Source organism: Pagrus major, chromosome 8, assembly GCF_040436345.1.
Source record: "Pagrus major chromosome 8, Pma_NU_1.0".
In the NCBI taxonomy this organism is placed as follows: domain Eukaryota; kingdom Metazoa; phylum Chordata; class Actinopteri; order Spariformes; family Sparidae; genus Pagrus; species Pagrus major.
Window position 1 is genome coordinate 10,638,284 of NC_133222.1, and position 25,305 is coordinate 10,663,588.

General features: G+C 39.7%; 2 protein-coding genes across 2 annotated transcripts; one reads left to right on the forward strand and one right to left on the reverse strand.

Annotated features, from left to right (window-relative positions):
* Window positions 1-1,340: 1,340 nt before the first annotated feature.
* On the forward strand, window positions 1,341-16,327 carry alpk3a (alpha-kinase 3a). Its single transcript, XM_073472726.1, has 14 exons — window positions 1,341-1,382; window positions 1,699-1,976; window positions 2,789-2,910; window positions 3,826-3,943; window positions 4,065-5,343; window positions 8,699-11,627; window positions 12,224-12,371; window positions 12,909-13,036; window positions 13,122-13,157; window positions 13,262-13,536; window positions 13,644-13,732; window positions 13,838-14,055; window positions 14,131-14,179; window positions 14,266-16,327. Exons 2-14 carry the CDS (start codon window positions 1,837-1,839, stop codon window positions 14,600-14,602), a joined length of 5,868 nt encoding a protein of 1,955 aa, XP_073328827.1. The 5' UTR covers window positions 1,341-1,382; window positions 1,699-1,836; the 3' UTR covers window positions 14,603-16,327.
* A 202-nt stretch (window positions 16,328-16,529) lies between these two features.
* slc28a1 (solute carrier family 28 member 1) lies at window positions 16,530-23,419 on the reverse strand. The gene is made up of 18 exons (XM_073472086.1): window positions 23,400-23,419; window positions 23,067-23,146; window positions 22,904-22,980; window positions 22,435-22,526; window positions 22,096-22,285; window positions 21,871-22,012; window positions 21,542-21,655; window positions 20,776-20,850; window positions 20,601-20,681; window positions 20,400-20,480; window positions 20,097-20,222; window positions 19,016-19,146; window positions 18,755-18,923; window positions 18,248-18,427; window positions 18,011-18,092; window positions 17,806-17,904; window positions 17,621-17,726; window positions 16,530-16,927 (listed from the first exon to the last, which is right to left on the reverse strand). The coding sequence occupies exons 1-18, from the start codon at window positions 23,401-23,403 to the stop codon at window positions 16,813-16,815; spliced, it is 1,944 nt and encodes a 647-aa protein (XP_073328187.1). The 5' UTR covers window positions 23,404-23,419; the 3' UTR covers window positions 16,530-16,812.
* Window positions 23,420-25,305: the final 1,886 nt, after the last annotated feature.

Sequence of the window (25,305 nt, forward strand, 5' to 3'; positions counted from 1 at the left end):
CGCAGAACAAATCCTGTAACACCCATACATTGCTCAACTTCATTGTACGTGACTTTTAAACTGTATATTCACATAGCTATATCATTATTGGCATTTATGCGCATATTTTAACCAATATGTGCCTATATTTTCCTTTTTTACAGCACATAATGTAGAAAACGACGCTTGGGGTCATTTATATTTATTCAACTTCCATTGCAGTTTACTGTGTTTTTGTTAAACTGTTAAATATCCTGCCTCTGTTACACAGGCTACGTGTCTTTGAGTAAGAGTTTGATAACCACATTTCTGGGATTATTGCAAAAATGTGTTTATACGTTATATATTCTGTATAAACATATACATTAGTTTACTTGTATCGGCCGATATATCAATATCAGCATTTTTCATGCCCTATTGGTATCGGTATTGGCCTCGAAAATCCAGTATCAGTCACACTCTAATATAATTGAATATTTATGTTCTTTTAGCATCCTTTTCACATTGAAGACAAAACGTAGGCTATATGGTATCTTTACAAATGCGTATGTTGTTTAAATAAAGATATGTGCTTGATTTGAGGATATGTTTGGTTGTTTATGTTTGTATTGAAGCCAAATTTCTTTCTTTTTTTTTTATCTAATCTTTATTAATCCAGGGAAACATCTTGGCCAATATAGAAGAGGGAGTTCAGTATTAGATAGATTATAAATTTCATGTGTAATATTTGTAACACAAGAGTATAACAGAATCATTCTAGAAACAAAGTTAAACACAATGTCTAAAACCATAAACATAAATAAGACCGATGTTAAACTATAGCATACACATTTATGAAATACCCTCAGGTCTTCAACTCAAAGTATAGATTTTGTCAGCCAAGCCTTCTCTGATGTGAAATGTGAGCAGCAAGTGGGTCTCTATGTTTTGACCATGTGTTGCAATACGAAGTGAGGGGGCCTGTCCTATAACAACTCTTGTGCAAAGCACAGGACATAAATCACTGGTCATCAGCTACATCATGAACCATATTTTACAGACATGTTTTTCAAGTCCACATGCACTCCTCTACGCTGTCTCACTAAGATGGGACACTATTTTTCCAACTTTTTAAGATGGATCAAAACAAAGCAATGAATAATTTACAGTGTTGCCATGAAAGAAATGGCAATTTTTTAGTTCTGGTTTAAATAGTTAGCTTTTACTCTGAATTCAGTTTAGCTTTTAGACTTCTTTGCTAAGACTAAAGTCTACTTTCGGAAAATCTGATGTGCTCTTGCACCTATTTGTAGGGCTGCTATAAATAGGCCCCTGCTGGCAACACATGCGTGTCTATGATAGGCAGTTACAGAGATTTTCTTCACAGACTCTGGCTCCAAAGCAACTCTGAAAACACCTCCATGGTAAGTTGGAAAATTTACAAAGTTTAAAGGTGACCAAGAAACACCTGAATTGTAGTCCTAACACGTACAAGTAGATAACATGTCTTGGATTGGTGTTTGACCACTAACAGCCCTTCCACAACCTGATAGCTGATCCTATTTATAACCTGCTCCAATGCGAGTACTTTGCTTGGTTAGAAAGGACAAGCATTGAGTCTGAACTGTGTCTTTGAGTGTTCTACAGCCATATAACCCAGTGTGTATCCTTTATCTTCTCTAATTAACTTCAAACAGGTTTTGTTACCACTCTAAAGTGTTTTTCTTTTTTCTTCTCCAGGGGCTTTTACATGGATACCACCACTGAATTTGAGCCTTGAACCCTGAACAAGCTGTGGACGCGACCACAGAGTAGTTTTTATACTGGCTGATACATTTATTTGGATTTTACATTTTTTGTGAATTTCTTCAGTGGATAATGACTTCCAGAAGGCCTATGACTCGCACTTATTCTGGCAATGGGAGGACAAGCAGCTTCAGTGAAGAGGACAGCAGCTCTTCCAATGGCCGCCCAGAAAGTCGTAATACTTACCTCTCAAATGTTAGGCCTGAAAACAGGTAGACAACCTCATCTATAATTCATGTATATGCAGAACACGTGAATCTTTGTTCCTTGTGAAGTGACTTTGTGTTTTGAAAACATATATATTGCATGGTGGTCAAGAAAAACATCTAGGTCGGACAGATCAAGTTAAAACAATCACAAAACAACTGAAATTGTCTGAATTATTTTTGTTTGAAAGAATATATGATGACGCCTGTCAAACCATAGATTTATAACATATTGTTCAGCACTTCACATTGTCAGTCAAAAATCATACTTATCACATAAATTATCTGTGTTACTGTATCTCATCTACAAAAAATAAGAAGTGAAGGAGGGCAGATGTTTATGTAGGTAGGTTCACAGATCTTAATGAATCAATGACGTCCCTTCATTTGCCTCCTTTCTGAATAGCTATTCAAGGTATTCTCACTACAGACCAACGAGGTAATCTTTACTTTTAAAACATTCCTCCCAACTAACATCTTAACCACAAACACTGGTTTACCCCAAGAATGACTCCAACAGACATTTTAACTGTAATGTAAGTGTCCAGTTTGTCCAGTGATGCGTTCTGTTTTAGTGATCAACATCGGTTTCAGTGTTGGATTGACAACTTTGTTTTGCCTGACATCTCACACGTCTCCGTGTCACTCTTTCCCGCTCTCGTCACTACCAGATATTTCCATTAACATCCTTTCCACTTAATTAAGAAAGTTGATTGGAATGTATTGCACAGAGATGAAGAGGTCGCTGAAATGAAACAAAAGTTTAAAACTGTCTATTTGAAAGCATGGAATTGACTCTCATGAGTGTTTGTTTCCAGGAGCACGTTGTGCAGCGTCATGGCTCAGCTGACCGAGGACATTCAGCCCTCCTTTGAGACCACCGTGAAATCAAAGGCAGTGTCAGAAAACTGTAATGTGAAGTTCAGCTGTGTGGTATCAGGTAGGACTACTCTTAACTTCCTTGTTCTTTGCATGCCTTCTTGGAGTAACAGAAACTTTCCACGTTGCCAGTGATGTGGAGAGGGAGGATGTGAGTTATGTGGAAACAAAGAAAGGAGTTCACCTTGAAGGCACCTAAATGAACTGCTTTATACTTCCTGAACTGCTCTATCAAAACACATCAGACCGTGTTTTATTCAAGCTGGTTTTTTCAGGATGTTGTTTTTGACTCCAGGCAGATTTGAAGGGTGGGTCCACCCACCCAACAGCAGCAGCGGCAGCAGCTGTTCCCCTGTGACGTATCACAAACATGATGCAAGAGCTACAACACAATCATGCCAAAACATGTCAAAGCTTCTAAACAGTGATTCGTCGACTGCATAATTACATCCGCCAAATGTGTTGGTTGTTGGCTGGTTGTTTGGTTGTTTTTGTTGGTTGGTTTGTACAAAAACTACTGAATGAATTTCCAGGAATCTTGGCTGGCAGATGGGTCTCAGCCCAGAACTGACCCCATTAACTTTTGGTGCAGATCTGGACAAAGGGACTGATCCAGGAATTTTTTTCTCACTTTCTGTAACATTGCAAGACAAGACTTTTTTCAAGATTTTTGTTAACCTCTCAGGGAGTAATGCAAGGATAAAAAAAAATTCTCATGTATTTAGGTGGCTGGTATCTATGAATGAATACAATTTTATACAGATAAAGGGGGCTGTTGGGCCTTGGTGGAGGTGTGCTCTATACAGAGTGCCATTCTAGTTTCCCAAATTAATGGTTCATAAAAAGGATTTTGGTGCAGACTACCTCTTAGGACATGCATGTAACAAATGTTCATAAATAGTGCTTTGCAGTTCTTGGAATGTAATGTTTATAACCCAAAGACAATCAGTTCATTATAGTTTATCCATGTCTTTAGGTTACCCAGCTCCAGAACTGAAATGGTATAAAGATGATATGGAAATGGACCGATATTGTGGACTCCCAAAATATGAAATTCGCCGTAACGGAAAAACCCACACCCTTCATATTTACAAGTATGTAACACAACTTAGAATAATCCATCTATTGTTCAAATTATTAGAAATGCAGCATTTTCTTGTGCAAATATTATAATAAATACTATAATAAATGATAAACAAGTGTTTCTGTTTTCAGCTGCACATTGGATGATGCAGCTATCTACCAGGCCTCAGCCAGCAATAGCAAAGGTATTGTTTCCTGCTCGGGAGTTCTGGAGGTTGGCACCATGAATGAGTATAAGATCCACCAGAGGTTCTTTGCCAAGCTGAAGCAGAAAGCAGAGAAGAAGAGGAGCGAATTGGAGGCGCAGACCAAGAAGGGGGATAAAGAAAACATTCAAGAGAAGCGGCAGAGTAGTCCGGAACGTCCACCAAGAAAGCGACACATCCCCCAACCAGAGGAGCTGCCAAAGGTCAAGGAGCCTGAGGCTGTGGAGCAACTTGGAGCTGCTGCAGAACCAAATGGCGTTAGCGCCGAAGTCAAGGAAACTGTCCCTGTGACATCCAAAGACAGTGACCTTGCTGCCAAAAAGAAACCAAAGATCACAAATGGTGTAGATACTGGGGTTAACAACGGCAGCAGCAGTACCAGCAGTAGCAATGGCAGAAGCCATATGATGGGGAATGGAGGTGAGAACTGTTATGATGGAGGAATTGGTTTAGCACAATTTCTGGCAGAGACTCTCCAGGCCCAGACTGCTGAGGAAAAACAGAACTCACCTCGAGGGGAGAAACCTAAAGAAATTGATACACCTGTTGTAAGTGCCAGTAAAGAGAAAGAGAGAGAGCAAGAGAGGATGCGAAAAGAGAGTGAAGAACAAGAAAAAGCACGAGAGGAAGAGTGTGAGAGAGAGAAAAGGAGAGAAGAAGAACTGACCACAGATGTCAGAGAAAGTGAGAGGCCAGTGGCGATGTCATATACAGTACCATACACAAAACATGGTTCAGAGGTCAAACATCACAGCAAGGCTCATAAGGATCAGGACCACCACAACATCCAGGCATCCATCTCCTCTATGCTCCACTCAGTCAAGGACTTCCTCTTCGGTAAGGGTAAGAAGGACTCTCATGATTATGTTGAGAACAAGGAGAGAGAGTTTGACCAATTGCCTTCTCAACCGGAAATGCCACCATCCTTTCAGCTCCAACCAGAGCATAATCAAGTGTGCAAGCCCCTTGCAGAGGACGTTGTGCCTATGGAAACAGATGAACCAAAGCAGCCTTCAGAAACTGTGGATATAGAACAACAGTCGGAGCTAAACGAATATAAGGCAGCCGAGAGCAGAGAGGAGTCCAAAGGCCAGAGTGTCAAGGAGGCTGAGGATGCTGGAGAGGCCATGGAGGTGTCTGTTGGGCCAGGGGTCAGCAGTCCAGGTGAAGAAATGTCATTGTCCGGGCTTCAAGCTCTCACTAAGGTACGTGCAGTGGTCTTTCAGAGCAGCTGACTGCCACTTGAGATTTAAATATAGGCTGCATTTGTTTGACAAGATAGTACAAGATGAGCTAGGTCAGGGCCAAAGCCTGAACTATGTCAACTATGACACAGTTTAGAATTTGAGCTGCTGCTGTTTGTGGTGGATGAGAAGCAAAGTTCGATGTTATATTCATGGCAGTATAGGACAGTCAGACAATACAACTACTTTGAAACATACAGTATAATATCTGTGATAAGCAACCGTTGGGGTGAGTCAGCCTGGCCACGTGAGACTGTGGTTATACTGCACCAATATCTCTGAAGAGCATCAAGCCAAACAAGATAGTGTAGAGGAAACAGGGAACCATAAGAACTGGGGCAACTTGCACTCAATATATGTGGGGGTGGGGGATGTTGTGTCTATAGTGCACACTGTAAGATTGGATGGGGAATATGTGAGATGTTGGCTGTGATGAGTGGGACACCAGTGCGTCAGAGATCATGATGAAACCTGAATGTCAGAAGAGGCTCTCACGTTACAAACAGGGCTTTGCATGACAGAGTGACAGGGAGTAGATTCAGTTCTGCGGCAGGTCTCAGCAGGAAAGGAGGGCCTCGTCACATTGACCACATTCCTCCTTCCCCCACCCTTCCTCATTTAAAGAAGAGGGAAGAGGGCAGTACTTCTGTCAACTCGGTGTTCAGTTTGGAGAATGGTTCCATGTCTTTCATGTGTGAGGGATTAGGACTATCATGCTATGATAAACAGGCTGTACAGTTAACACCAATACAGTTAGAAAGCTGATAAGCATACTCAGCGATGAATAATTGTTGTTATATTTGGGGTTGCAATGGTTTAGTACAGTTTGACCATGTGACTGTAAGACTCTTGGCTTTTGAATATGGATTTGTTTTATGTCTTTCTTTGAAGTGAAAGACTGAAATTATATGCTGTAAATACATGACCATGTAACTTCATCCAAAGCCATGCTTTGTTCTTTTCCCCATAACGTTAACGTCATTAAGTTATTCAACATAAAATTCTAAAATTTTACAAGAAACTTTCAAGGGAGCAATTTGGAAGATATCACCAGATTTTTTGCTTGTTTGTTTGTTTAAAACATTCAAAAAATGAACTAACATTATCAACAGTGAAGAAACAACAGTGCTGACGTGTATGTATTGTGTATGGTCCGTCCTGTCTTTTACTGCCACATACCAGCAAAGAGGCATAGAGATATATGCTGCCAGGTATATGCCACCTCTTAGCAGAATAAATAAACAAAATAAACTCACAAAATGTCAAGAAATGAAACACCTTCTGAATTCTGACGGATTTCTGAATTGAAGTTATTTTCTTTTACCAAACTCTCAGGTCAGGCTACCAAATCCAGTAGAGATGGGCCCCGTCTGCCATCCCAGTCTAGACAAACTCAAGAGCCACCGGCACCATGGCTAACTGAGCCATGAGCTAATTAGCTAAAGGTAGCTAGCTACAGCCAAGCATAGACGGCTAGTCTGTTGATATGCTGCCTCCTATATTTTTGAGGCTAGCTTTGAATTCTGGCAAAATTCTACAAATTAGACCTTTAAAATAAATCACTTATTTATGTGAGTTTTGTAATAGTTTATGAAAAGCAGTTAATTATAGTGGCCATGTTAAATTGAAATCCACTGAAGTGCATGGCCAAACCCTGTGAGCATACATTTGTTTTCAAAGATCGAATCTTAATTTGAAGTGGTTGACAGATGGTTTAAGTTGCACGTATCATAAATCAGTATCAATATTACAGCTATTATTAGTATGTTATTTCTGTTTCTGCATATCTTATTCAATTTGCCTGCTTGCTTGAGGAGAAGGTTGGGAAGAATTTTGTGAACGATTTTGACGTTATTTTAACCCATCAATCCAAAAATGTTGCTGAAAATGTAATAATTGTTATCCCTGATAGACAATCCTATAATTGATTAAAATCCAAATATATTTAGTGTCTATGAATTGTTTTGTGCACTCAAACAGCATATGTATTGAACTTTACATTGTGCATTAACATTCACTTGTGACATGTGGAAAAGGGAACTGCTACTTTTAAACAATTACCACCTGCAGATCAGTCTGTCCATAATGTGGAACTACCTTTGTTGTGATGATGGAATATTCTTAATGAATGATGAGTTGGAGGAAGTCACACCTTGTATCGGAACAATGTTTTTATCTCATGATGTGCGTTTACACACAGAGGTGTCCCGATGACCACAGCTTCATTTTTAGACTGAACATGACACTAGTTCCTTCCATCGAAAGCAGCGACTTCTTTTTTTCTTGGTAGATACTGCGAGCCAAACATGTTGTCACGAGGCGACATGTGCTTTCATTACTCTACTGCATTAATTGTCACTGTTTCAACGGCTAAAACTGGGGCAGTGAGGGGAAAAACCCCAGTGACTTACTCATAGATTTTCTCTTCACTGCTATGTATGCTCAAATTTAATTATTTTTCAGGAAAATCACGTTTTTTTTAAATATCCCATGAACTTGCACAACGGATTTATGTGAATCAGGCATGCTAGGACTTGTTTCTTGCTAAGGGAGAAGTACATTCATTCACTGCCCAGCAGGGTCTTTGTGTAAACAGCACACGTGTGTCAGTTCTCTGGGATTTCCCCTGTCCGTGCTTCAACATTAGCTGCAAAAAACACAAGCACACTCTTTGAATGCTTAAATTATTGACATAAATGTTAGTTTAAAATGGATGTTCAAAGAATTGTCAACAAAAAAATATAAACCCTGTTTGCTAAGGGTAAGGCTTACTTCAACATTTTATTGAACCATTGCATGTGTAAACACCTGGTTTCAGCCACCTTGCACGTGACATGAAGTAAAGCAGTTCCCAAAATAAACTGACAGACCATATAACCCAAGAATATATTGACTTACTTCCGCATATCTTCGGAGCTATTTATTTGTCTACCTAATAACTAGTATTGATCAACTTTGTCTGCAGACTGACAACAGGGCTGTCCCTCTCCGTAGGAGATATAACACTGCAGTGCAGTGTCGCTTTGTTAGACTCATACATCTGTTGATTTATGGTCGGTAAATGTGTCTCATTCTAAAAGTGTCACAGAGTTACACTGTCAAAGGTCACCACAGTAACTTCACCCTAACAAGCTTCTTAAAAAATATTTTAACTCCTCATCATGACACTGAATGTTTTTTTCCTGTTGGGTCTCTGCCACTAACAAATTTGACTGTTAATAATATTTTGCATGCATGTGAGGCATGTGCATTCATGGAGTTCATTGCATAAGGTAGACACTGGTGTATCTAAAATGGTTTGTTTACTTTCCATCAGGCTGAATCTCAGGCAGTCTCTGTTGTCAAAGAGGTTTCTGTACACCAGCAAGAGCCAGGTTGCCTGGTAGTTTCACCACAACCTATTCATCAGGCTGCAACAAATGAGTCTTCACCTAAGGAAGATATATCTGTCTTGCCACAAACCCAAACCCCTAATGAAGAGGAATCCTCCCCCACACCCACCCTCACTAGTTTGGAAGAAAGCTGGACTCCCCCCTACAGTGTTATCTCAGGGTCAGACAGCCACAACCTTGGAGAAACACCCACTGATACTTTGCAAGAAGAGGATAAGAGTGGTGATAAGATTGGCAAAGATGTTCAACCAGAGGAAGCAGAGGAGGGCCTTTCTTCTAAAAAGTTAAGTGAGGAAGAGAAAGCTGAAGTGAAATCAAACAAACAGCCACGCTCAGTTATAAACAGATCTGAGATTACAGAATTAACGACATCTTCACTGGAAGAGAGCATAAAGCTGTGCGAATCTAAAACACCAGATCAGGTGCTTCTACCCACGTCTACTGTGGCAGCGTACAGTGTAGAGAGAGATCATGTAAAAGAAGCTGAACATGCTTCTCTGATTCAGGAAATGAATATAGGATTTCCGCCCACTGCCGCCCCGGAGAGTTTAGAGAAGGGTGACCTAAAAATACAGCAAGAATGTGCCTCTTCAATACTAGAGGAAAGCGCAGAGGTCCAAAACGTCAGTACAATACAGAGTCCTAACTCAGGTTTTAAAGGCAGTGAAGAGAGAAGTGAATTGAAAGAGGTATTGATTTCTGCTTTAGAGAAAGATTTAGATGTTAGTTCATGCAAGAAAACACAAGAGCCGGCAATTTTAGAAGGTAAGAGCAGTGAAGCAAGGAATGAGAGTTTACCATTTGAAGTGGAGACAGAGAAGGATCCAATGAAAGTAGAGAAGTTTGATGAGTCAGACAGTGACAGTGAGAGACCACAGGATTGGCCTTCAGAGAATATTCCACAAATCCAAATATCTACTACTGAAGACACCCCAGATATTAAACCAGCTGTGCCAGATGTAAACCCAAATAAACAATTTGTAATCCCAAAAATTGCAATAATGGACCCTGAGCTCAAAGAGTGTTCTCTGCCACTCACTATTTTGTCACAAAACAAGCAAGAATCAATGGCTGCTGTTATGCAAAAACATGATGCAACTCATGTGTCAGCGGTAATACCTCAAGACCAGGGCAAGGCTGATTCTCAAAGTTTGTTGCCCACACAGAAAGGTATGACGAATGATTACATCAAACCAAATGCACCGGATGTAAACCCCAATGAACATTTTGTAATCCCAAAAATTGAAATCATGGAGCCTGAGCTCAAAGAATGTACTCTGCCACCGGCTATTTTGTCACAAAACAATCAAAAGTCGGAGTCTGCTATTATGCCAAAACATGATGCAACTCATGTGTCAGCGGTAATAACTCAAGACCAGGGCAAGGCTGATTCTCAAAGTTTGTTGCCCACGCAGAAAGGTATGACGAATGATTATAACAAACCAAATGCACCTGATGTAAACCCCAATGAACATTTTGTAATCCCAAAAATTGAAATCATGGAGCCTGAGCTCAAAGAGTGTACTCTGCCACCGACTATTTTGTCACAAAACAAGCAAAAATCAGAGTCTGCTATTATGCCAAAACATGATGCAACTCATGTGTCCGTGGCAATGATCCAAGACCAGAGCATGGCTGATTCTTCAAGTTTGTTGCCCACGCAGAAAGGTATGCAAAATGATTATAACCTCTCACCCACAGATAAAGTAAAGGAAATTGCGCAATTAGGTGACAAGACAGAAACGTTTGAGCGAGATCAGGCTCGCATGAAAAGCAGTGAACAGCTCCCTCAGATGGACTTTGCATCAATTCCTCTTATAAGTGTTTCATGTACTGATGACAAGGAGGATGATGGTTATGTAAACACCCATGTTTCAGATACCCCACAGCCTTTCGAAACATCAGCAGTGCCTTCGTTTGTGGTCCCACCGATCTCTGTCACTTGTCATGAAAGTGATTCTGCACTCACACTGTCCACTCAAAGTGAGTCAGAAACAGAAACTTCTGCTGCCACGCAAAGAGGAACAAAGCATGATGTTGAAAATAGTATGACCATCAAGCCTGAAAAAACTCAAAGCAGAAAACAGAACCTAGAAGAAATGTCAGAAAAGATGATAAAAGAAAGCCCTTCCTCAATGCTATTTGAAGGTCTAATACCAAAGGTTGGTGAGAATGGGCCATCATTCAGTAAAACAACAGAAGACAACATTGTCCCTGAAACCCTGAAGACAAAACCCCTTAAAGAGCCCAAGATAGAAAACTCTGTGTCTGTTGAGGATCTTCAAAGAAACAGATCATCTGGTGAGAGACTCTGCTCTAAACCTCCGACACATCCATCACTGAGCCCGGCCAGTCTCCGCAAGTTCATGTCCAGATCTTCCCCAGACTCAGACACTGTCGGTGACCGTCAGAGTGACAAGGTGGATGATGATCTAAGCGGAGGCTCAACACCAACATCATCCCTCTCCTGTGAAAGCAGTCCCCGGCTGAAACGCAGAGACAGTCTGTCACTCATACGTTCTGCCACGCCTGAGGAGTTGGCATCCGGCGCCCGTCGCAAAATCTTCATCCCAAAACCTAAAGAAGATGTAGAAGGAGCAGTGGTTGGTGCACTCGACACTCAAGGCAAGAAAGAAAGCCCCTACATGTCACCCAGCCAGGCTCGCAGAGCCGCATTACTACAAGCTCCCACGGGGCAAAATACCCCACCAATGGAGAGGCGCTCTCCGCTGCTGAGCCGCAGGAAGGTCACCTTGGAGGTGCCAAAAGTCGTGGAGGAGACTCCCACAGAAGAACCAGTCAGCACCAAACGAGAGGAAAAACCAGCTGAGAAGAAGCTGGACCCTCTGAAAGGTAAAGAATTAATCATTCAGTCCTAAAAGATGGAATTATTTTTTATCTTGTTAGATATTGTGAGAACAAGTTCTGCATGTTTCCTAATAAGGGCTGCATTAAAGGGGCTCTATGGAACAATTTGTAGCAATTTACATGTTGTTATCGGCCATATGTGAGCAAATTGTAACATGATGTGAAAAATGAGACCTTCCCTGTCTCTCTCAGTTGCCTATACAAGTCTGTGGACGATTTATTTGAGTTGTTTAATGTCTCTTTGCTGTGGATTTCTTTGTGAAGGTCTCAGGTCAGATTTTCTGTGACCTCATCTTAGTTCCTCTCTCCACTCCACTAACAGAGAGCAACAGTGGCTAATGTAACATAAACTAGCAACCACACAAAAAGTTACACAGAACTTGTTTTATTTTGTGTAGTTTCCACAAAATATCACAACACAAATCGTTCTATGAAATACTGCAAGTTTTTTTAATGTTTGCCTACACACATGTCTGATCAGTGTATTGGTGTCTGAGGAGGTGGAAACATTAGAAAGCCTCCACTCTCTCGAGTACAGTATATATTTACTTTGGCACCCCCTCTCTCTCATGCACCACCAGCTCCACAGGTCATCCGTAAGATCAGGGGGGAGCCATTCCCGGATGCCTCTGGACACCTGAAGCTGTGGTGCCAGTTCTTCAACGTGCTCAGTGACTCCACCATAAAGTGGTTCAGAGATGAGGAAGAAATACTAGAGTTGAAGAGAAGGTAAATCCCCTTCTTGTCTTACAACATCAACACTGCTCCAACTACCTGTAACACAAAGTATCACCTGGTGTTCACATTGTATTAACATCATTACTTGGCTCCTTTTTCACTGCAATTATTCTAAAAATTTCCACCCAGTGTGACTGGTAAAAATGGGCAGGTTCCAAATGTGAAACAATGTTGCTTCAGGATGTTTTTTGGGGCCTCAGAGTGCATCCTGTGTCCCTCTGTCATTCTCATATTCTCACTGCAGAGAGACAGCCCTGCTCATGTGACTGTGAACCCCACAGCTGTGACACAGAGAGGTGAATCTCTGGCTAGACACAGAAACTGTAACCTGACACAATATTTTTCTCATCTCCAGGGGGCATTAAAAGTCTATATATGTGCTACTGGCTGCTGTGTCAGCAGACATGACGTTCTTGTCTCACAGTGACACCTTGTGGGTTGTTGTTGAATCTTTCAAGTTTGGTACAACTCTGACGAGCCAATCAACTCGTTTATGATTGTGTATTTTTCAATTTTTTCGTCACCAAGTGGAGGAGATGAAAGCCAAGTAGCTCTGGCTATTGTCCTAGCATCCAGCCAAGACTGTGGGGTATATGGCTGCTCGATCAGTAATGAATATGGGACTGACACCACTGACTTCCTGCTCAGCGAGGACAGTAAGTGCCTGAAGACATCAAGTGTGAAATCTACATCATATATTTTCAACTGTGCTTTTATGAGTCTTTGTTTTCTGTTTTACAGTTCTGTCTGAGATATTACTAAAAGATGATCTGGAAGGTAATTTTTCAGAGTAAATCATCTACAATATCAACTTTTTTTTTTTTTTTTCATTTAGTATATATTATTTCTCATTATAAATATTTGTTTCTGTTTTCTTTTAGTTGGAGAGGAGATCGAGATGACCCCGCTGTTGTTCAGTAGAGGGCTGGCTGACTCTGGCAACTGGGGCGACAAGTACTTTGGCCGCATCATGACCGAAGCTGTGAACATCGGAGAGGGATGCGCTCACAAAACCAGCAGAGTGAAGGTCATTTACGGCCTTGATCCCATCTTTGAGTCTGGAAGCGCTTGCATCATCAAAGTTCAAAACCCCATCCCCTATGGGACCAAACAGGAGAGCAACCTTGCCGAGAGAAATATAGAGATTACTAAGCAAGTGAGTATTTATTGTCTATGAATGTTCAGTAAATTGCTGCCAATAAATTCCTAGTTATTGTAACTGCAGTACATTAAATTGCTCTGTTAATTTGTTTGTGTTGCCAGGAATGCAAAGTCCAAAACATGATTCGGGAATACTGTAAAATCTTTGCTGCTGAAGCAAGAGTTATTGAGAACTTTGGCTGTTCACTAGAGTACGTACCAAACTTTTTATACAGTGGCTCTGATAATTGATTCCTGTTAAAATCTACGACACTGCTTCTTGTGATCCACCCACTATTCTTTTGTGTTTCCCACAGAGTGATTCCTCAGTATCTGATGTACCGGCCTGCAAACTCTGTGCCATATGCCACAGTAGAGGCCGATCTTAAGGGTGCCTTCCTTCGCTATTGTACGATGGATCCTAAAGGCAAGCTGATTACACGAACTGCTTCCGAGGTGGAGCAGAAATGCAGCACCCTCCAGCACTGGATCCATCAGTGGACGCATGGCAATTTGTTGGTCACTCGGCTAGATGGTAAGACACATACAAAGTTAGTGGCCATTTATCTATATATAATAATAATATTAATAATCTTCCTCCTCTTCGCAGGTGTTGAAACGAAGATTACAAATGTTAAAGTTGTGACCAAGTCTAAAGGGTTTGTATCTAAACATGTACATGCAAATGTTATTGTTTGTGGTCTATTATAACAGCCGGAATAAAACGTTTTTCTTTTCCTTTTAGATACCAAGGACTGACGGAGTATGGCTCTCCTGAAGTATTCGAACAGTTCCTGACACACCATCAGTGCAACTACTACTGCGGACTTCTTGGCCTGAGGTCACTTAAGACTATGGATAGTCTGCAGCCCACCAAGATAAAGGGCTCCAGGAGCCCTCTGCTCAACCGCAAGTTGGGCTCTAACAGCCCACAGCTGCAGCGGAAAGGACAAAGCCCTCAGATGATAAGAAAAGCAAATTCTAGCCCAAAGGTACCCAGAAAAGTTCAGGAGACCGAGGACAATAAATCAGGTGCCAAACCCATGCCTGCAGAAACTGTTGATGTTCTTGAAATGAGGTAGGAAAAACCACCTCTTTTGTGTCAAGCAAGATTTTAATGCTTTTAATGGTTTAGTATCACCTGTTTCTTTCCAGTTACCAAAGCCAGCAAGGACTTAAAGAGTTAAGATTGTAAGAAAAGGAACGGTTCATTGACCTGACTTGTCATAAAGAACGGTTGTGACCTCAGTCACCATTACTGTTACAATATGCGACATCCGTTCTAATGTTTATGAGAATGTTTGCAGCATTGGGCACAGGGTTTTTGACCTTACAGCTCACAAATGCTAAACAGCAAAATCAGTGTTTTTAACTTTAACGGTATGAAAAGCAACACTGGGCCACATTAGAGTTGACATGTACACTACTGAATGGTTTGAAGCACTTGCTTCAGAGTCTTATCAGCTCTATGAGTGGACAAAACTCTCCAAACACAATTTGTCAAACCATTTTAATGGTTTGATTTAAAGACATTATGCAGAATAAAGCTGCAGCCACTGAGGGGGCTGAGGTAATGTATCCGTACTAAATGCCATATGTTCATCTGTGATGTACAGTATGTGTGAAAGGCATAAAGTTTATTTTGGAAATGGTATTTAAGGGTGGCATTTGAACAGCATTTCTTTTCAGAGCTCACGTTGTTGAAGTACAGCACCGTTATCAGGTCAAAGATGTTTGTGTGCACTTTGTTTTTGGCATTCATTTTGAGTAGTTTTTGAGTACTTTGTATCTGTCGTGTCTGTGTCTTTAATAATTCCTCTTTTAGAATATATGCTGGTGAATGCTGCTGTCAAAGCCATGAGCAGTAAGGGGCTTATCAGTAAACTCTTTAACTACGGTACGCTCACGCTCATTGACATGCAAACACACAAGTGTGTTCCCAGTCACATGGAAAGCTGCTAATTGAGCTCCACACAGTCATTTGCACCTGACCTATGGACCGTGGGGATAAATGCCCACTGAGCAAAATAACCGAAAGAGCAGAATATTGATCACTAAGTAAGGTTCTCTGCATGAAATCTGTGAAATTTTTCCACAACTAGAAATCACTTTTAACTGAGCAAGAGAGCTGAGTTTTGCAGTTGGTCACAAGTAACACGATCAATCTTAAGCATTGCCTATTCTTTTTATTGTACTCTTTTTTTACGAGGTGCAAAGCCAGCATGGACAGAATAAAAAATAGAATGAAAGCTTTTCAGTTATCTCTATCTATCTGTGAGTTGGCACAGATATTCATGGTTAAATTCTAACAGGAGTCTTAGGAATTTCCAATAATGACGAACTTTACAGGAACTTCTGTAAAGGATAGTTGGTTAATGATCAACCAGAGTCTACAAATGAGCCCAAATAGCCACATTAAACATTAGCTACCCTTCCATAAAAAAACTGTAATTGCATGATTTTTTTTTTATGATAGAAAACCCAAATTCTCTAAAAAGAAAAAAAAAATGTTGGAAAATGAGGATGACATTTTTCGATCAGCAGATGACATTCAAAGCACTGTGATGTTAAGGTGTGGTGTCATGCAAACAATCTGTTGTATTTATGTGTATATAAAGTCAAAGCACTAAATATCTGAAGTAGTGTGAAGAAAATCCAAACGTGTGAGGGAGTGTGTGAGTGAGTCAATGAATGAGTAATTAGGAAAGACGCATAAATGTGTGTTTACAATGTGTGCTGTCTCATTCATGTTACATCATGTCAGCTTATGTTTTTTTTAAATAAATATGTAAAACATTTGTGTCCAAGCAGAGCTCGTTTTTATTTTCACAGAGTTTTATATAGTCAAAAAGTATAACTGTGTGTATCATTATCAAGAACTTTATGAAATAATTGGTTTTATTTTGAAATATTTACATTCATCAACATTTGAATCCGAGCAGAGCACACGTTTTCATTTTCACAGAGTTTTATATAGTCAAAAAGTATGACTGTGTGTATCATCATCAATAACATTATGAAATAATTGGTTTATTTTAAAATATTTACATTTATCAAACTGTTGATGCCTGAATACATACTGAGGTATATTTCTAAAGGTGTGTCCTTTGAATCCTTGGTGTCAAATAAAAGCCAATATGTGAATTAATTTACAATATAATACATGAAATTTACAATCATTTTTAAAACATGTGCATATACATTTTTACATTAAGTATGACACAAATATACAAACGTGGAGAAACAAATTAACTACAGTATAAAAACAGACACTGACATTTATTTTTCTCCTCTAACTACAAACGTTCAGAGTAGGAAGCCCACAACACTGACAACATTTAGACAAATACATTGTGGCATTTGCTACTGTGCTCCATGATCCTTCAAATGTCCCATTGCCGAGAGTGCTGCAAAAGAATTAATTTGAGATTTAAGTCGAAATAACCACAAATCATATACATATCAGAACCATTTAATTGCACATTTAAAGGTGCCATATTATGCTCAGTTTCAGGTACATATGTTCATTTTGGGTGTCTACTAGAACATGTTTACATGCGTTAGTGTTTAAAAAACCTCGATTTAACCCTCTGTCTGAACGCTCCTGTCTCTTTAAGGCCACCCTCCCAAAAAGCCCGGCCTGCTCTGATTAGTTAGCTTTAATAGGCCTGAGCAGGCACCACCCACTTTGTTTCGGCATCAGCTCTGCACCCACAGCCATGTTAGGGGCATGGCTGAGGGTGGTGGTTATGTCGTTGTGACATCATAACTTAAAGAAGTCCTGACAGCTCATTTTAAGGAAAAGTTTCTGAATATGGGATGTGTGCATTTCTACATTGAGCATTTTGATATTTACAAAGCGCTTAGTTCTGTTTTATAATCACAAAAGTGAACTGAAGAAGCCTCTTGGATAAGATCAAGAAACTGAAACAAGTCCAGTTGCCTACGATACAGCGCTTAAAATCACAAAAGACATGGAAATTTCACTTTCTACGATATGGGACCCTTAACAATCTATTGACCCTGTGTATAACCGATGTTTTCCCAAAATTATCCCAGCCACCAGAAAGTATCTTTGTAATGAAAGTGTACATGCTCACCTTGTGAAGAGGTCTTCACAGCAAGTTTGTACATCTGCATTTGTGGCATTGAAAGCAGATATCTTGAACAGCTCCACACAGTCAAGTGGAGGAACAAATAGGATCCCTAAGAAAAAAAGTGAAAAAGCTACTCAGTTGCAGTACAATATGAAACAAGCTAAACTGTTCAATTCAAAAGCTCTTACCTGCAATGCAAGCATTGACAAGAGATACACAAGTCCCAGTGAGCATAGCTCTCAGCACCAGAGACGAGATATCACTTCTTCTGGATGGGCATATAGAGGCTTTGATAAAAGAAAATAGTCTGTGTCAAAAATTGTTACTGAGGGATAAACAACTTTTTTGTTTGTTTGTTTTTTGCCCTGTGGTTACTCAAGATAAAATACTCACACAGGCCTCCGATCACAATGCCCAGTGAGCTGAAATTGGCAAACCCACAAAGAGCATAGGTGGTGATAATTTCTGATCGGACCTGAAACAAGAAAGAACAAAATCCTGCAGTGTTATTTTGCATTGAGTAAAATCGTCTCCCTTCCACTTTGTCTTTTGTGCAGTGCTTTAGGAATTTATACTTGACGCACACCCACACTGACAACATTCAAACTCCAATGAACAACATTTACTCACAGATATCGATTCTTCACCAAGTCCACTGATCCTGTTGCCACTCAGTTCAGATAATTTCTGATAAGCCACAAACTCATTGAGGAAGAGCTTTGTGCCGATTAGTTCAGCCACGATGAAACTGTCTTTATATGGCACTCCCATCATAAAGGCAATAGGCATGAAGACGTAAGAGCAAATCAGCTGTGGACACAGAGAGACACGTTTATTTGAACATTGTGAGACTCACTTGTTAAATTTACAGTAGAAGCAAGCTTTAAATAAATATATGTATATCTCAGAATAATTACTAAAAAATCATCATAAAAAAGAAAACACATAATCAAAATAACAGTGTTTGCTTATTATTTGTCCACTCATTTTTGGTTTTAAGAGGAATGATCATTTTAAAAGCTCTTTTGATATTACATCAGGGCCAAACAGATACATCGGATTTTTTAAAAATCCAAGAAAGTATTCGACATTATCAAAACATCCCTCTTGAGTTATCAGTCTTTAGCTGAAACATACCTGAAATGTCACTTCAGGATATCCCACCATACTTCCAAACCAACTCAAAGCTGAATTTATGAAGCCGAGGATGGCGAGAAAGGCGATCAGATTTGCTGCAATGTTGGCAACAAGACCTATTGAAGCAGACGCTCCACTGCTTGCAGCCTCCAGAATGTTCTGTTCATCTCTAGGGAGTTAAAAAAAAAAAAAAAGTTAAATCAAAAAAGTATAAAAAATCATTAAAGGGAAGAGAATAAACCAAGGGACAGATATACATACCCACAAGCCACTTTAATATTGCCCTCTGACTTAAAGGGACTCTCCTCTGTCTCTGGGTAAGAGAGCTTGGAGATGGCCAAGGCACAAGGAGCAGCCATGACAGAGGCTGATATCAAGGAAGATGCATCTATCTGCAAAATACAAGATGTCTTTTATTGCAGTGGGCTGTAGTGGATCAAAGATCAGCAAAAGATGCAGTATTTGATATAATGCATGATGTTAAGATTTAATAAACATGTTTATCTTCAGCTTTCAGCTTTATTGGCTTCAATTTAAGAGAAATGGGTTGGGCTGTTGGGCTCAATTTGTGCCAGGTTCATATCTTACACAACAGGTTGAAACTACTTAGTTTCCACTGGGGAGTTCTGTTTAGAAAGAACAAATATTTCTTGAGGTATACCCCAAAGTTCAGTCCAGGGCCCCGTTCTTTTCTGCCAGGAGGCTCAATCATGCGCAAACATGGTATCTTAAGTCCACTAAGTGACTTTTTTCTCACAGCACAATGCTGTACACACTTCTTCAGACTCTTATCTACAACTGCTTCAAAATATTGCAGCCAGGAGCTTCCTCAACATAAAACCAAGGGCACACCTTGTTCCCGGACTAAAAGCTGCCCGCTGGCTGCTTGTCACCATAGAAATAATTGAAGGTGCCTCTCACTGTTTTGAATTCAGTTCACCCTCTCATTCGGGATTAAATCACTGGCCTCCTCACAGTTCATGTTCTGAACAAATGTCTGATTTGTGCTGACACTCCCTCATTAACAATTCCTCCCTTCAGGAACTGAAGTTGCTGGCGATGCTGCATTTCGTTTATACAGCCCCAGACTCTGGACTCTCTCAATCTAGATTCATATCTTTTAAAAGGAAAGTAAGCCTGACTTTACCAAGATACACGTACAATATATAATAATTATAATTCAGTAACTTTCTTTCTTTTTAAATGTCTCATTTATTTGTTGTCTCAGTTTAATGTTCCTGTTTTTGTGTTTTTTATATTTTGTTGAGCATATTTAATTGCATCTTTTGCATGAAATGTGCCATGTATTATGTGGTGTGTTGTGAAAACAGCTTCATCTCACCCCAAATGAGATGAATGCCCCCATGACACTGCCTGCAATTGTGGCAAATCCGCCAGTCAAAACAGCATGGATCTCAGATTTAGTCATGTCCTTCAAGTAGGGGCGGATCAGCAGCGGAGCCTCAGTCTGAAGCACAAAAAACATTAAGCAAAAGTAAATCAGCAGAGTAATTGTCGGGTCGTTAAAATCAGTTATTAGTGATTGTTTATGTAAGCATGACAGTAAAGTCCTGATAGATTGGAGCTCATTAAATTTTAAAGTCAAATGTAGGCAGACTAGTGCCAAGACATCAAGCCAGCGTACCTGCCCAACAAATATATTGCCTGCCACACTCAAGGTCTCTGTGGGAGAGGTTCCCATCGTTATCTGCATAACCCATGAGATCTGCGTGCACAAAAACACATGGCTCTTGGTCATAGTATTTCACTGCAGGCGTAAGCAATATACACCCAGACCAACAGGAACATACGATGCTGTGAGGTGCATGTTTGAACCTTTCTTTACCTTCAGAATGAGCCACTGCATTATCCCCAGAAAGTAAAGGACCGACATTATGCTGCTGAAGAACACAACAATGGGCAACGCCTGAGCAAGAAATCAAAACTCACATTAAACACATTTACTTTCAATAACTTAGAATCTTGTTTGGTTACGAAAAAACACATTATCATCCACTTACTTGAAAGGCAAAGATGTCTGCTGTCAGATCCCCAAAAACAAACGACGACCCTTGTTTGGTATAGTCAAGGAATATCTGGAATTATAGCACAAAGAACAAACATGGGTTATTTTATTTCAAACGATTATTTATTTCTCCTACCTATTCATTTATGACATTTATGATGCAATTACTCATTAATTTAGATTTTAATGAAGTGGCAACTACACATTACAAAGTGATTAACAGACTACATGCTTGCACTTTCTCAATCCTTAGATAACCCAGGAATAAGCGTGAACAGCATAATAAAGTGCTCTAAAGATAAGCATGTATGGGCACATTTAACTATGCTTACATTATGTAAGCATAGTTAAAGATATAGATATAGTGACCTGGCAGAAAATGAACACTGCGTATGTAAGTAACATGTATGTAAGTGTCTGTTATGCAAACAAACCCTTTAGGATCACGCAGGACGTGACTGGTTCAAAAGGCTGAATCACACCTTAAATGTTTTAGATGTTATTGATATTATACAAAATTAAAGGTTTTTGTAATGAGGTTCCTGATGAAATAATTATTTTTTTTAACATACAAATACGTGTTAATGTCATGTTTGCTAATGATTTGGGAGCTGTATGCTGAATATTTATGATGACAATGGAGGACGGAGAGCTGAGCTTGTGTAATAACCATCAGTGTGCACCCTGTGTGGATACTGAAGCTGACACTTGCTTGTTCCTCCCACTAAAAGTGCATATCTTTCAACATCCAAGTCTAATACCTGCACTTGTTGTCCAAGCCATTCGAATGCAATGAGTCCAGGTTGTGTTCTTATGACAAAAAGGCCAATGCAGAACTGCATCCCGAGACCCCAGAACACAGGCCTCCATTGTACCTAAAAAGTAGAAGTAGTTAGACCATCAGTGTATCAGGGAGTCCCTATAAAACGTTGTGTTATTGCAAGGAAGCATTTCTGCTAAACCTTAAGATGATAGGGGCACAAGGCCAAATGATATCCAAAGTCTCAGCACAACAGACCAGAGATAACATGTGAGATAAACCCGGACATGTGTCAACACAATAATAATTCGTCTTTGAGAAGTGACTCACCGCTGTCCTGTGTGCTGACAAGATGAATATAAGCACAACGAACATGCACACACCCCCAAACGAGATAAGCTGCTCGGGACGCTTGCTCGTGTCCAAGGCGAGCCACACCACCAACAGGACCACGACAGCCAAGATGAAAACCCTGAAAAACACAGTTGAAACACACCTTTACTTTTTAACAGATTCCATTATGTGTAGCCACTGAAAACAAGATCGTCCACTCACCATTTTAGCCATTTCAAGTTGGATTTAAAGCATCTAACTGCGGGCTTGAAACAGCGACTGATGCGTTCGCCCTTGTACTGCTTCAAAAGTTCATACGTTTTTATAAAGATAGCCAAACTGGTTAGGACGACAAGACCAATGGCCCTCTGGAAGTCCAATACACAGGCTGCAATGAAGTAAGCCACATAACCTGCAGAACAGCAAAGAGCACATCAAACTTCACACTGTTGTTCTTGTCTTGTCATAATCAAAGTGTTTAGGACACATCTAGTGAATAAACTGCTACTGCCAGAACAATATCAACAGAAAAAGAAACAGATTTTATTTATTTTTTCTTACCTGCTCCAAGTATGGCCAGCACAATGCATTTGAAGGTTCTCGAGTGAGCCTTGATGTAATCCTCTGTGGCGTTAATCGGCTTGGAAACTTGGCTGAAGTACAGGAGAAATTAGAAGTGAGGTCCAGTTGTGTACAAAATATATACTATACTGAAATTACAAATGTTCTCCTTCACATAATTAAAGATTCAATATCAAGTCATGTATATTTGCTCAAAAGTTGTCATTTTTGTGTGTTAAATATAATCAAATCTTAACAGTCTGAAACTTTACAGTAGCATTATAAAACAGAGCAGATTCTCTGTTGTACGTACGTTACTGTACATTCACTGACAGTATAAACAAATCCAACATTTCAGAGGTTTAATTTTGTGCACTTGATGTGATCCAGTACATCCAGAAGTATTGTACCCTCAATAAAAGAGTTATTATTTCTGCTTTACAAAATGCAATCACTTGAATTGACACACCTCAAGTATGATCCCAATCCCTTTTTAGTCTTTTTATCCTCCCAATTCTGGCTGCCAGTGTCAATAACATTGTCCTCCTAAGAAAATAAAGGTGTTTTATTTTTGAAAACAATGATCACAATGTGCTGTTTTCTTTAAAAAAAAAAAGAAATGTGATACATACCTCTATTTCAAAAGCCTTGTTGTCCACGCCATTTCCGTTGGCTTGGATTACGTTTTTGAGCTGGACACCGTTTCTTTCTGCTGAAAAAACAAAACACAATCACCGTTCACTTCATGTGCAGCAGCCTTTGTGAAAGCACCCTCGACTCACTCAAACCAGGAATGCCAAACAAGTGACGAGCTGTGTTTTTCTGTTTCTGTGTACTCTCTGAGATAAAACAATCTTAAAATAAGTCCACACAGTCCTCACGGCTTACTTTGTGTGAGAAAAATATCAGTTCACAACTGCAAAACAAACAGCTTAATTCAAAGAAAAGCAGAGCTAATGGCTTACTCATTGTGCGTCGTCCTAAACCCGGCTGTCAAATGCTGTGCTGTAAAAAGCACTGCGGGAAAATATACTCTGCCCTCTATGAAGCATCTATCATTAATTAACAGACACGCTCTTCTCAGGAAGTACAGGACGTAAGCGTGATAAGTGTGATAATGCAACAGGAATGATTTAATAGACCTTATGAAGCAACATTTGATTAGATGTGATGTTGACCACGTTCGTCAAATCACTGGGAGCAACAGGTGATAAGTGAATCCTTGTTAGCAGATATGAATTTACTGGGTCTGATTGAAGAGCGGGGAAAAGGCGGTGGATTAATCATGAATGAGTTTATCTGGAGGAGGTTGTCCTCCACCCATGCAAGTCATAAAAAGTCATGCTTATTGCTCATGTTTGTAAGGAAGACTCATAAGGAACAATGCATCAGGAGCATGTGAATGAACATCATGATGATTAAGACTCAGACGCACATTTTCTATTCTTTCTTTTCTAATGTTACTGAATTTAAATAATAATTGGCATGCACAAAAAGATCAGATTCTCCCCATAAATCATAATTTCAGTAGCCTGTATACAGACATACTGACAGATACTACGCTTAGATTATACTATAATTTAAAAAATGCTCTTTGGTTTGTGACAGATGATCCTTCAGTGAAACCTACAGTGAATAAACTCAAGAAAAAACTACTAATTTTGTACATTTGTGCAATTTCTGGTCAAAATGTCACATTACACTTAATATAAGACACAATCACCTGACAAGTAACATCTCAGTAAGATACAGGGTCCTGCTCTAAGATATCAAATCTTATTTCAACAGGCACATTTTCACTTTTTACCGTCTACAAGCAAAAAATATATTGTATTCATTCAATTTTGATACGCTTGTGAGTGATGACCATGCTGTATAACTACAGCATGTGAAGTTATACGCTCCTGTATGTGTGCTGTGATACACACAGACTGCTTTTTGTGGGTCGAAGTAAGGAACGTCAAATTAACGTCTCTGAATGATTATTTTGAAGAAGTACACCGACTAATTGCCCGAGAATCAGATAACCTCGAAATCAGTTAGAGCTGTTATCTGGTCTATTAAATGTATTGCGCTGCAATTTGTACTTTACTTTCAGGTTGATGATTCATGATTGGATATAATGGCGGCTATTCGTTCTTACTCGCAGCTTTTCAGATTTTATCTTGTCGCACACACAAAATAAAAAAATCTGTTTTTTCCTCATAAAAACGGCTTCGTCCGTGGCTCATAACTCTCAATGGGGGCTCGTTCAGTCTGGATGGATATGATAAACATTAATCCTTGTTTAAGAGTCCGGGATATTTGTGTTCAGAAAGCCTTGCAGACCTTAAATTCATTAGAAAGAACTTAATGTCCTGAATTTTGTACCATATGCCTCGGTTTATTAACCCAAGACGCTCTTTTTATGTAAGCCATTAACTGGTCTGCCAACAGACGCAATTTGACGATTTAGACAACAGAGCTGTGACGGAGTAAACACTTGTAGAAGGATGATTGTAATGCATACAAAATTAAACTGAAGTGTGGCCATTACTCAAATTAATCATATTTAAAGGTGCATTTTGTAAAAGTTTTTGTTGAAAACATTTAAAAAATAAACTTTTGACCCATAGAGCTTCCGCCCACTGAGACGGCTAAATTGAATAGGGAAGAAAGTGATTTAATCTTGCAGCTTTTCTAGACTTTCCAATTATTATTGAACCGAATGGCTCAAATTATGATAGTCGGACGAGTCGTTTCACTGGATTTGTGAAGCTAAAAAAAGAAAAAAAACTATCCAGCATTTTACAGACGCTTCTTTTACAATGTGAGCTTACGGGATAAAGTATTTTTTGGGCCTGCAGTGCATCACGAGACGTTGTAATTACA

Excerpts from the sequence above, each read along its gene's own strand:
- slc28a1 (XM_073472086.1), bottom strand. Across the intron at positions 20,851-21,541 it reads GGCTTGGACAACAAGTGCAG|ATATTCCTTGACTATACCAA; the intron begins GTATTAGACTTG and ends CTATAATTCCAG. Across the intron at positions 20,223-20,399 it reads GCAATATATTTGTTGGGCAG|ACTGAGGCTCCGCTGCTGAT; the intron begins GTACGCTGGCTT and ends TTTGTGCTTCAG.
- alpk3a (XM_073472726.1), top strand. The coding sequence starts at position 1,837 with ATGACTTCCAGAAGGCCTATGACTCGCACTTATTCTGGCAATGGGAGG. Across the intron at positions 13,158-13,261 it reads ACTAAAAGATGATCTGGAAG|TTGGAGAGGAGATCGAGATG; the intron begins GTAATTTTTCAG and ends GTTTTCTTTTAG. Across the intron at positions 13,537-13,643 it reads ATATAGAGATTACTAAGCAA|GAATGCAAAGTCCAAAACAT; the intron begins GTGAGTATTTAT and ends TTGTGTTGCCAG.